Source organism: Ammospiza nelsoni, chromosome 6 (genome assembly GCF_027579445.1).
Source record: "Ammospiza nelsoni isolate bAmmNel1 chromosome 6, bAmmNel1.pri, whole genome shotgun sequence".
Lineage (NCBI taxonomy): Eukaryota > Metazoa > Chordata > Aves > Passeriformes > Passerellidae > Ammospiza > Ammospiza nelsoni.
The window spans coordinates 7,566,248-7,578,247 of record NC_080638.1 but is presented as its reverse complement, the minus strand read 5'-3'; the positions used below and the strand labels follow the sequence as shown (position 1 = coordinate 7,578,247).

Genomic DNA, 12,000 nt, shown 5'->3' with positions numbered 1-12,000 from the left:
CTCATTGTTCAGGATGCACAACAGCATTTTTGTTACTGACCAGTGAAATATGCAGAGAGTCAGAGGTAGCTCTCCTTCATGGCTTCCTTTGACAGCCATTTCAGCATTCCTCCAGGCTGCTCTGGGCTGCTTCACCAAGCTTCAGATTCTTCTCATGAGAGGGAGATGAGGTAAGCAGGAGCCCCCATCTGGTCTTCAAAAGATTCACATAATGCTCTGTGACATTCCAGGCAGCCATCCTCCAGGGTGGCATGCAGAGAGCGAGCTCTCCTGCATTCCTGATCTCTCCAGCAAGGCCTGCCATGCCCATGAGAGGTCAACAGGGAAATTCTGGGATAAACTGGACATGGCTGAGTTACACTGAGGGCAAAAGGAAGTGTCCATTCATTGCGTGAGTTCCATTGAATTATTTAACTCTAGGAATAGTTTGGGTCGCAGTTATCATGACAGTCAGACATCTCCCCAGGTAAGGGAACTTGAAGTCAGGTGTCTGGGACTAGAATCTACCAGCTTCTGTTCCCTCTCTGATCTTTCAGTTTGCAATTAAGATGTTTGCAATTAATCCATCTTGGTCTAAATGTCCACAGACTAGGAAAAAAGCATCATCAGTATATACTTTAACCAGAAAGGAAACAGGGAAATTCAGGAATACTGTGATTCTCAAGTGAAAGATTTTATGTAACTGGAGAGAAGACATACTGGTAAACAATTCTGTCCAAATGCACAGTTGCCAGTAGCTGCTAAAACCAAATTGTATGAGGACTGGACACAAACTCGAACTGTGATAGGTGATCTTTTGAGAAATCCTTGTGCTGTTTTTTATCCAGTTAGAAACTCTCATGGGCTTGAAGCTTCATCTGGCTGCATGAACCCAAAACCCACCTGAAGATGCCCAACATTGCTTACATAAATTACTGAACATGCTGCTGTGGTATTTGAAAAGCCACAAATCTTGTCAATCAAATGAAGTTCTAAGGAGTTTACTGACTGTCACTTTGGCTCTTCATTGTGTCAAGACACAAGCATTCCTTGGACACATTTAGAAATTTGCCTCACCAATCATCCAGTGTGTCATCAATTACTTTGCTCCCCTGCTCAATGAACTGCTAATATTCTTTAAGCCATAGGTGCAGTTAGAAAGCATTTTATCTGGAGCTGCCCTCTGCAACAAGCAGTGTGGGAGAAGCCTGCTGGTGGAAATAGCACTGCAGCAATCTCCCTGCAGCACTGAAGCCTCAAATCTAGAGAATGGAGACTTCTGTAGGAATATTAATGCACCAGATTACATCAATAATTTTTGAAAATGTGCTTTAATCACTGAACAGTAGAATTGTAGAAAGTTTTGTGTCCTTTAAGCATATTCCAGTGATGTACCTCAGGATGGGTTTAATTTCAAGATGTAGTATAATATTTTCCCATGACAAAATGAATAGAATATGCAAAAAACATTTAAAAAATAATTCAGGATTTTTGCAATATGGTCATTGTTCATCTACCTGGCTGTAAAATCTGTCTCATTGCTTTCCCCTTGTTTTCAGCCCTGGAGTCTGATTACATCCAATGGCACAAATTCAACGTCAGTGGCACAGCAGCTGCAAATAAACAACCCAGATTTCTTCATGCCCAATTGGTTCAGGTATCTGTACAATCTATAAGGGAAGGTCAGGGAAGGGTAGGTTGCTGGCTGCTCAAGAAAAACTCTTGTCAGAGGAAAAGGCTGTGGTCAGCTCTTCCCTCCACACTGTGGTTCCAGCACTTTGGGTTTTCAGCCTCTCCCTCATCCTCAGAAGTGCCTGGTGTCTGCAATGCCGCCTGGCATGGAGAAACCTTTCCTGTAATAAACTTTAGAGAATGTATTATTATATTGTCTCATCTCCATAGAGCATTTTGTGAGTTTATGTGAAGGTAGAAGAGAACACCCTATCAAGCTTGGATCTAGCCTGAGAAAGTTTGCTGTTGTGCATGAAGAAACAGTCACATATGTGAACTAAAGTCTTCTACATATCTTTGTATTTCAGCCTAAAAAGGTGCCCATGCTCCCTCTGGAAACTCAGAATCCACCGTGTTTTCCCTCTTCTTATTCCAAGAGAAGCAAAAATTGTCTTCCATAGGTCAGGTCTCATTTGTAGGCACAAAAAATTCCTAAGAACCTCCAGATTTTTTCATCCATACTTTGCCTTTGTATTTATGTGCACAGTCTTGTACCTACAAAATATCTTGAAATGCCTTTCAATTGAAAAGATAATATTTATTTATTCTGTCTGTTGTTTCTTTTTTGTGGCAGTGTCTATAAATGTGGGTAGTTTTAAGCCTCTTACTGAACAGCAGTTCAGCAGTTGCTAGCCCTGGTTTCCTGGGATCAGTTCAGTAGTGCCCAAAACAGATCTGAATTATTAAAAGGATGCTTAAGACAGGGAAAAATTTGAATCTGAACATGAATCATCCTCTGACTGAAACATTGAAAGAGCTCAATACCATTTTCAGCTCCTTATTAAACACTGGATACACTGTGTCCAAACAAAAGTGCAAGCAATTACAGTGTGTGGTAAAAAACTGCATTCACTTGGTCCATTATCTGCCATTCCCACATTTGATATGCCAAGTTTAGCAAACAGGGATGACATTGCATAACTTACTAGCAGCTGTATTTTCAAATAACATAATTTCTGGCTATGAGGGACAATAATCCAAATCAAGTAAGTTATTTTTTCTGCATGTAAAGCAATGTCCATTTTGAGCAAAATTTCTTTAATTACCATCACAGACTCTATTTGTCTAGAAATAATGGGCACATACTGAATATTTTTCTTTTTGTGTCTTCACTCTCCTGAAATAAACTGCATCTTTTTCAAGGTATCAAGTTAAGCCATCTTTGTTTGAAATTTTAGGTACAACCCATCACTACCTTTGAATAAAAATGTCACTAAATTTTCTACCACTTGTCCTTTACTTCAGCCTTTGCTGTCACATGCTAAAGGTTCCATATGAATGCCAGGCCTCTGTTAAAAAATGACCTTGAGAGTTTCATCAAAGGTTTTGCATATGTTACAGTAAAACCTAAAAAAGAGATTTTTCCATTGCCAGCTGTGTGGAGATTTTAAAATCCTTGCCTGTTATGCCATTCCACTGGACATTTTTTAGTCACATTATGCCTAGGAATATCCTTTAGTAATAGTTTAGTCATGTTTTAACCTACAGGTTAGTATCCTGGTGTTTCCAGGAGATCCAAATCTCCTAATAAAACACATTCCCAGGAATCCCTGATTTAAGGGAAGGATATTGCCAGCTGACAATATCTTAACTCTGTTTTCTTGGACTTGTTCAAGTGAATTGCTTCATTAATTCTCACTTTACTCACTAATCTATAGACTGAGGGAACCATGAGATCTCTAGAGCTTTTTGGAGTTTCTGGTTCTTCCCTCCCTTTCCCCATGTAATTTTACAACTCTTTATGAGATACAACAGGACCATAGCATAAGCAAAAAGCATTCATGGTAAAAGCAATAATATCTTACAAATTCTGGGTTACAATGTGCAAGTGCAAACTGTTTTATGGTTGTGGATGCTTGCTTGAGTTTTTTAGGGAGAAATACACTGGAAATCAGAAGTAGAATCTAACACAGGAAAAACATTTTGCAGCAAAAATAATTTTTCTTCATGCATATGGGAAAATACTGCTGATTTACACATTTCACTTCTTAGAAAGCAGGCAGAATTCTGTATTTCTTTCCCAACATTTATAAAGTCCTATTTTTTATCTCAGCTGGTTCAAATGCCTTCATTCCACTTAGCACATTGGGGATATTCAGGGCTATTCAGAGATATAGGTAAAACAGAGCAGTGAGGGTCTAACAGCATTTCAGCAACTTTTCAGTGGTACCAGCTCATTAAAAACTTGATCCTCTTTCATTCTGGAGGCTTCTGCTCCTTACTAGTAAATAAACTTTATATCTGACCCTGAGTGACTGTTCTTATTTCCCACAAATATTAAAAGGATTATCTTTTCAGTATTTTATAAAAATATTTAGTTGTAATCTTTCACTTGTAGATCACTTACTGTCTCATTTAAGTTTTACCTGCCTGCATTTAACAACTCAAAATTTTCTTTGCAATTCCTTCCAACAGCTTCAGAGCTCACAGAGTTATCTTGGGCACAACTCTGAATTTAAAAGTCAAACTTCCTCCCAGCTTCCCAGGACTGACTTTCTGCTGAGGCCTCTTTACCCTGTAAATGAAATGTCAAATCAACGAAAGCATCTGAGGGTGGGTACATGAGGGTCAGGAGGGTGTGTGTGACAGTGACATCAACTGAGACAATAAAAGGGCTTCCAAGTTACTTAGAAGCTCTATTTTAAAGTTACATTTAAGGGGTCCACTAAACCAATTCAGTGGTCTTTAAATATACTTGACATCAAGAGACAGTCATCTGCTGACATACCCAAGCCAGAAATCTCTTAAACATTCTATCTGGTAAGTATACTCTACTTTTTACCAAGTTCTCTGGAAGACTTATTAGAATATTTTATCATTGATTCTTTGCCCATTTTTGTGTTAGTTTCTCTTCAGACTATCTTAAAAAAGAAGTGAATCTTAGTAAGGTCAAACTGTTCTGTTATCTGAACTAAATCTGTGAAATGGAAAAGTCAGAGAGAGACAGTGAGTGAAAAATATCTTGAAGTGAATTCAAGTCCTGAATTTCTAATCCTGGGTTAGATGGACTGCCAGGACCTCATTGATACTGTCATGTAAGAGACTGTGTTACAAATGCTTTTCTGACCTAGAGCAAAGCTGCAGACACTATTGCAAAAAATGGCATTGTGGAGTTTTCTATCTCTTAGGTTTCAGTTACTCTGTATCAAATTTCTTAAGTGGCAACAAAAAGATGCTTTTTCTGCCTGCCAATACTGAAAATTCAGACTAGAAACTGATATTGGAACTGGGTTGCTGTAGCATCATCAGTGGTAAATATTTTCTAAATATATTCCAAATGGCAGTTCTGATGATGATGTAAAAATCAGAGGGGAATTCATACAAGAAATGCAGGATTATCCCTGATAAAATGAAGGGCATAATTTTAATTTTTCTTCTGTAACTCAACAGTGGCTGGGATAACTCAGTAGAGTTATGCCTCTGTGCAAAATTGTTGGGGAAAGTGTCAGCCTCTTCATTCTAAAGAATATGCAAAAGAAATAGAGAAACAGAAAGCTTTATTCTGTGATTTTTTTTTCATTTGAATATCTATACACAAGTATTTCACTGGACTTGAAGGCTACAAAGTCATAATGATGATGATGATGACAATAATAATAATAATAGTAATAATGGAAGAACATGATGCTTTTCACCCAATTATGCAAGAGGTAGGTACCTAGATGATGGTAATGATGGTGATGATGATAATGATGCAGGGCAGCTAAAGCTGACCAAAATTCATGGAGTTCCCAGGGAGTAGCAATGAGTTGCTCACAAAATTAGTATTAGAAACAAATCCTTCATTTACATTCCTTGCTCTAGCCAGTTTCACAAAGAAATGTTTTCCAAAAACTCTTGTCTGATGTTTCTCAACTTTTTTTTACCTAATTTAAATTTGTTTGGAACAAACAGAAATAACTTGAACTACAGACTTTACGTGTATTCATTTCTACCTTTGCAGACAAAATGACTTCTATAAGAAACCTGGCCCAGGCTGCAATCATTTTATGTGCCATGTGCTTCATTACAACCTCTGATGGAAGACCAATGGTGTAAGTACATTATGTCACACTGGATGGCTTTTGCTGCTCCTGAGAACGTGATGGTTTGTCTGTCCTGTGTTTGTGAGTTCTGTCCTTGCTTTTGAACCCCTCGAGAGCTGGCCAAGCTCTGTCCTCTAGAAACAGCTCTAGAGATCTCAGACACTCTGAGTGTGTATATATATAAATAGTGAAAATAGGCAGCTGAGTAGAGAGATAAAAATCATGTAAGTCTTCTCTTATTATTCAAATTGGATAAGCTCCATGCCTTGGGGGTCTACACAGGGGAACATCTTTTGTACTGTAAGAATCTAGCTGTAACTCAGACACTAACACCCACCAGCCGAGACACAAAGCCACAGGGAATCATACCTCCTTAGCTCTAGCAATCACAGAAAACTACCACTGAATAAATCCCATAGCTTCATTGATCACTTACCTAATGTTATAAAAGCCCTAAGCTCCTCTGCAATAGCTGAACTAAATTATAGGAACAACATTGTCACAAAACTGAACTACTTCCCACTTGTGAAGCCTTCTCACTGATATATCCATTAACAATAACAAATCACCCCCCACTCTCCCTCTGTCACCAAAGGGGTACTGGGGACAGCCAAAGGTGACACAGAGACTCCATCATCAGGAGGCATGAAAAGGCACTTTATTATTAGAAATCTACAGTTCTTATGGAAACAATGGTGGCCCTAAGACCTGATTGGCCTTTAGGAATCTTCTCTTACACTAGTGGTGAACTATGAATAGCACACTCTGGAGAACCATATCTATAAACAAAGGTTACAGAAAGAGAAATAATAGTTGTTTGAATTCTTTCATTGAAGTTTCCCACAGCTTCTGCAAAGCTTCCCAGGATTTTCCTGGGAGAATCATGTCTCTCTGATCAGAGGATATGTGTCAGGACCCAGGACATCCCTCTGGCTGTCCTGAGCAGCCAAGACCAGGGGTCTCAGAGACCCTGGCACAGAGCCCAAAATGCCCCTGTGGGTTTGATTATGACCCGTGGAGCAAGTTACCAACCTTAGATGAAGATCTGCAAGCCATGACAAATTAAGTAGAATGATAGTGAATTTACCACAAGGCGAAAAAGTAGATTTTGAGGTTTTTAGAATGGGAATTCAGGGGGGCAAGATGGTTGTGGATGATCTGGCTGTGTCCAGCCTTTCTCTTTCTTCTTCTTCTTGGCCTCCATCTTCTGCTGTGATGTTGGCACTTTGGGATTGGTTTAGAGTAGAATCTCACTGTCTAACACAGGTGATAGGTATTGGGAAGTAATTGTAAACATTATACAGGTAGTTTTTAGTATAAAGACATAACACCGCCCTGGGGGAGGCAGAGTGCCTTGGGCTGTCTTGCTGAGCTGACCTCAGCAGGCCAGGAGAAAGAATTTTATACATGAGATACAATAAACCACCTCGAGACTGAGAAATGAAGAGCCCTGACTCCTTCTTCAAGCACCAGGCTGGGAAAAGAGACTTTCTAACCCATCTCGGGGTCACTCTGACAAGGTAGAGATCATGACAGATATATAATTACTACATCCCTCTCTTCCCCAGATGTCATTCTGTGCCTTACACACCAGCCAGGCAGCTCCTACAGCTATGTATTGTCATTCCTTACAGAAGTTCCCAAAGCTGGGCCTTTGGGCCGAGTTCTGGAGCCCAAGAAGGGCTCCCACGGGCCTGTCTTTGCTCTCGTTTGTGCAGGAGAAGGTCGGTGAGCGAGATGCAGCTGATGCACAACCTGGGCGAGCACCGGCACGCGGTGGAGCGGCAGGACTGGCTGCAGATGAAGCTGCAGGACGTGCACAGCGCCCTGGAGGACGCGCGCACCCAGAGGCCTCGCAGCAAGGACGACGTGGTGCTGGGCCGGAGGCTGCTCCCGGCAGCGGCGCAGAAGAAATCCCTGGATCTGGACAAGGCTTACATGGACGTCCTCTTCAAAGCCAAGCCGTAGTGAGAGCAGCCAGAGCGTGTCTGTCCACGTGAGCACGTGTCTGTGTAGCATTGATCAAGTAGGGCATTTCGTTCATATTTATTCCAGCTGCAGTGAGGATTAAAGGCTCTGTTCAAGGCTGTAGCCCCGCCGAGTGAGACATTTCACAACCAAATAATAAAATGTATTTACAGTCTACCCAGGAGCGCTGCTGGGTACATTTTGGCTGATGTATTTTATAAATTGCCAGCATAAAAGGAAAAAGAAACCCAAATCAGTAAGCAAGCTGGAAAACCATTTAAGGCCAGTTCTACAACTCTTCCATGGGCAGTATTTGTGTGTAATCACCAGGCCTGCTTGTGCTGTTAACCAGGAAGGAATAAATGCAGGGGAGCCTGTCTCCAGAAAAGGGCCTAGGGTTAAACTTTGTTTAACTTTGTACTAATGGAAATACATAAATTAAACCCACATCTATTTTCAGAAGAAGGCCTAAAATCAGATGAACATTAATTACATAGCAAAAGCTGCATGATAATAATTTAGGATTAAAGACTGCAAACAGAAAAGAAATAGGATAGGAAGGCAAAGCTTAAGATTAAAGCACAAAGGGATAAAATTAAAACAAATTCTGAAGAATTTTGCAAAATACAGAAACAAAGGGAAGGTTTGATTACCTTCTCCTCCTCCAAAAGATGAAACCCTATAATTAAGTGCAGAAACAGTGGGAGCAGAGATGGTAGCACATATGTAAGTCTGGCCCTAACTATAGAACTGGGAAAGGATTCTACACCAGACAATTACAACTGAAACAAAAATCTTGTGAATTATACTTTTTCCCCTCATTTTCTCTATAAACTATCTGTCTTTGAACATCTGTATGTTGTGCTAGGCCTCATGTGTCATTTATTTGTGAGACCAGTGGCTCTCATGAATAAAATTACTCATTTCCTTAACCAATTGATTGTAGAATTGAGATCTCAGTTTTCCAGACCTCCAGAAGGAGAATCATTAACATGCAGAAACCAACCTGGGAGAGGAACCATTAGCTGCAATACATTCCAACTCCAAGCAGGACTCAGAAAGAATCGTATAGGGAAAAATCAATTATGGCAATGATTTTAAAAGGCAGCAAATACAAAATGGCTTTGATGGGCTGTGCACACGTGTGCTCAGGAGCCCCCCCAGAATAATTCATCATTATTCTGATGAATAAGAAGCAATTCCCAGCAGGAACACTGGTGGCTGCCTCCCCATTTGCCACTGGCAGAGCTCAGAGCCAGAGGAATTGCTGCTCTAAGCCCAGGTGGATGTTCCCAGGCTGGCTCTTATTTGTTTGTTTGATGTCTGGCACGCCTTGGGGAGCCTCACAAACCCCTCTAACTCCCCACAGATATAGATGCAGCCTGCTGAGGGCTGCAGATGTGTTTGTAAGCAGAGACCTGCCCATGCTCCTGGCCATCCTTGCAGCAATGCAAAGGCCCTGGTGCTGGGAGCAGAGGTACCAGGGCTCTGTGCCAACTGTCTGCTTGTAGGAGCGAGGCCTTAAGGTGCACTTTCTATTTATTCTTTAATCAGGCATCTGTGCTAACTTCAATAAATGAAATTGCGTTTTTGTACCTATGTCTCACTTATATATTACCAAATAAAGTGGACCAAAAGCTCTTGGACATTATTTTAAAGCATAAGAACTGACTGGCCTGTGACTGTTTGGATGTAATTTACAATTTGGGGTAAGACTATGAAGCCATTTAATTTTATGACAGCAAAATAAGCACAAAAGTTATGATGAGAGTAATTTTTATTTTCCATTCTTCCAGCATACAAAATCACAACGGTGGTTAAATAAAAAGTGTTTACCTAGCACAAACCTATTGATGTCCCCTTGCAATAATGACACACACATAAACTATATAATCTTCAAGTGCCAAAATCAAAACCTGTTCCATTTTGATCTAAAAAAAAAAATTCTATTCTCCAAACCACAATTCCTCCTAATCTTCAGCTACCCAATAGATGAATGATGACTACAGAAATATTTAAGCTTTCTGTACACTTGCAGTATGACTTTTCAGGACTAGAGACAACATAGTATTGTCTAGTCCTAGTGCTAGGTAATGCCCATTAAAAAATTAATATAATTACTTACTAATTATCTAGAAAGTACATTTGTTATGGATTTTCAGCTTAAACTTCTGATCAGTGTAGCAGTAGTTGCAACAGCAAAAGGTTCAGTGTGGGGCAGAGGATGTTATCAAAAACATTTTAATACCAAAAAAATGCAAAGATTCATTTTCACCTGAACAAATGTGCAATTTTGGTCATCTCCTTTCATAGACTGAGGGGACCAGAAAGAGGATGGTGAGAAATTATTAGGCCACTGAAACACTTATATAAATCTCATAATAATAAATTGTAACAACAGCAGTCAGAAAAGAAATAAAAGAGGCATGATAAATGTAGATCAAATAACAAGTCCAGATGTGGCCTCACTGGTGTCAGGAGAGGGGAAGGATCACCTTGCTCTGTAATGTGACAAAGGGCTTTTTTGGCCTATCCTGTGCACATGCATACTGACTGTGCACACCTGTTTTTTACAGAATTCTCAGTGAAAATCAGTCTGGTCTCTCACTGGTGACTCGTTGAAAAAAAACCCCACCAATATCAATACTGATCCTCAGGGGGAGCTAAACAGTAGCACATGGATAAAAACCCCAACGAGCTCATGAAAATTTAGCAAGGCCAAAATCACAAGAAGTCAAACAGAAACAAGACAGACTGCGAGATCTGTAGGTGAAACCTCCTGCTGGCTATTCGACTGATTTGGCTGTCTAAGATGCTCCTGACCTTGCCTGCTGTAAATGCTTGTGTTTGGTGTTGCTTATTCACCACTGGGCGTGTGGCATCTGACTCCTTGCCTTGTTTGCACATTCTGACAGATTTTGTGCCAGCTGCTTGCCCCTCATTGTTCTGCTGCTGGCTTTCTAGAACTGGGGGGTTTGTTTCTCTGGCCATTGTTGAAGGATAGAAAAGAGAATTCATTCAACAGATTCATGGTTTGCTGTCTGTTGTAGCAAAGCTGCCATCCTTTATGGGGTGTTTGGATATGGCACAAGTCTTTGCTTTCTTGTCCCCTCTTCCCCTCCTGTCCCCAATGTGCATGAGGATTTCTAAAGTCCTTTCCCCTGGTATGGAAATCAAACCTCCTTGTATTTAATAACAATGCATCAGAGACTGTTTTAGAAAAAAGACAAATGTTTTCTTTAGATTTGAATCTATTTGGGGCTCAGTAATTGAGTTATCCTCCCTCCTCTGTGCCATGAGGAGTGGGAAGGGTTTAGCGGCACCTGTGACACTTCAGTACATTAAGGGTGCCTGAACTGCAGGACAGGATAGTTCTGCTGGGGTCTTATGGAACGACAGCCACGTCTACTGATTGTATTCTAAACAGACTGCAGATTAAACTCCGTATTTCCTCTAGGGCTGTACAAACATAGAGTTGTAACTAAAACCAGGAATCAGTTTTTGCATGAAAGTTGAGATATCAGAGACGCCAGCTCTCCTAGATATAAAGTGTATTATATGGCAGCTGGCCCGCCATCATCCCCTGAGCGCTGCTCTTCAGGGGATATGCCGGCTCCACAGGGAGAGCCCGGCTCTACAAGGGAGATCCCGGCTTTTCAGGGAAATCCGGGCTCTGGAGGGGAGATCCCGGCTCCACAGAGGAGATCCCGGCTCCTCAGAGGGAGATCCCGGCTCCTCAGAGGGAGATCCCGGCTTTTCAGGGAAATCCCGGCTCCGCAGGGAGAGCCCGGCTCTACAAGGGAGATCCCGGCTTTTCAGGGAAATCCCGGCTCCGGAGGGGAGATCCCGGCTCCTCAGGCGGGATCTCAGCTCCACAGAGGAGATCCCGGCTCCTCAAGAGGAATCCCGGCACCTCAGGAGGAATCCCGGCTCCCCACAGGAGATCCCGGTTCCCCGCCCCGCCGTTCCCCACGGCCGTCGGGCGGCGCTCGCTCTCCAGCACCGCCCCGGCCCCTCTCGGCGGAGGGTTGCGCGGGGGATGTAGCTTGTTTCTACGTGACTTGCCGCCATTTCGGTTTTGTTAATTCATTTCACTCCCCGCGGTATTTTTCCGCCGGGTTTTTATTCACAGGCTGCAGCTTCCTCACCCCCCTCAGGGCGCCCCCGGCCGCTCCCTGGCAACGGCGTCGCGGGCGCGCCCCGCCCCGCCCCGCGAGTCTCGCGAGATGCGGGCGCTGCCACCGCCTCCTCCGCGGCGCGGGGGCGGCTCTCGCGAGAGCTGGCGGCGGTGCCGGGC

The 12,000-nt window shown here is 42.1% G+C and overlaps 1 protein-coding gene across 1 annotated transcript; it reads left to right on the top strand.

Moving 5' to 3' along the window:
- The first annotated feature begins 5,658 nt into the window (after positions 1 to 5,658).
- On the top strand, positions 5,659 to 7,703 carry PTH (parathyroid hormone). Its single transcript, XM_059475427.1, has 2 exons — positions 5,659 to 5,744; positions 7,454 to 7,703. Exons 1-2 carry the CDS (start codon positions 5,659 to 5,661, stop codon positions 7,701 to 7,703), a joined length of 336 nt encoding a protein of 111 aa, XP_059331410.1.
- The last annotated feature ends 4,297 nt before the right edge of the window (positions 7,704 to 12,000 follow it).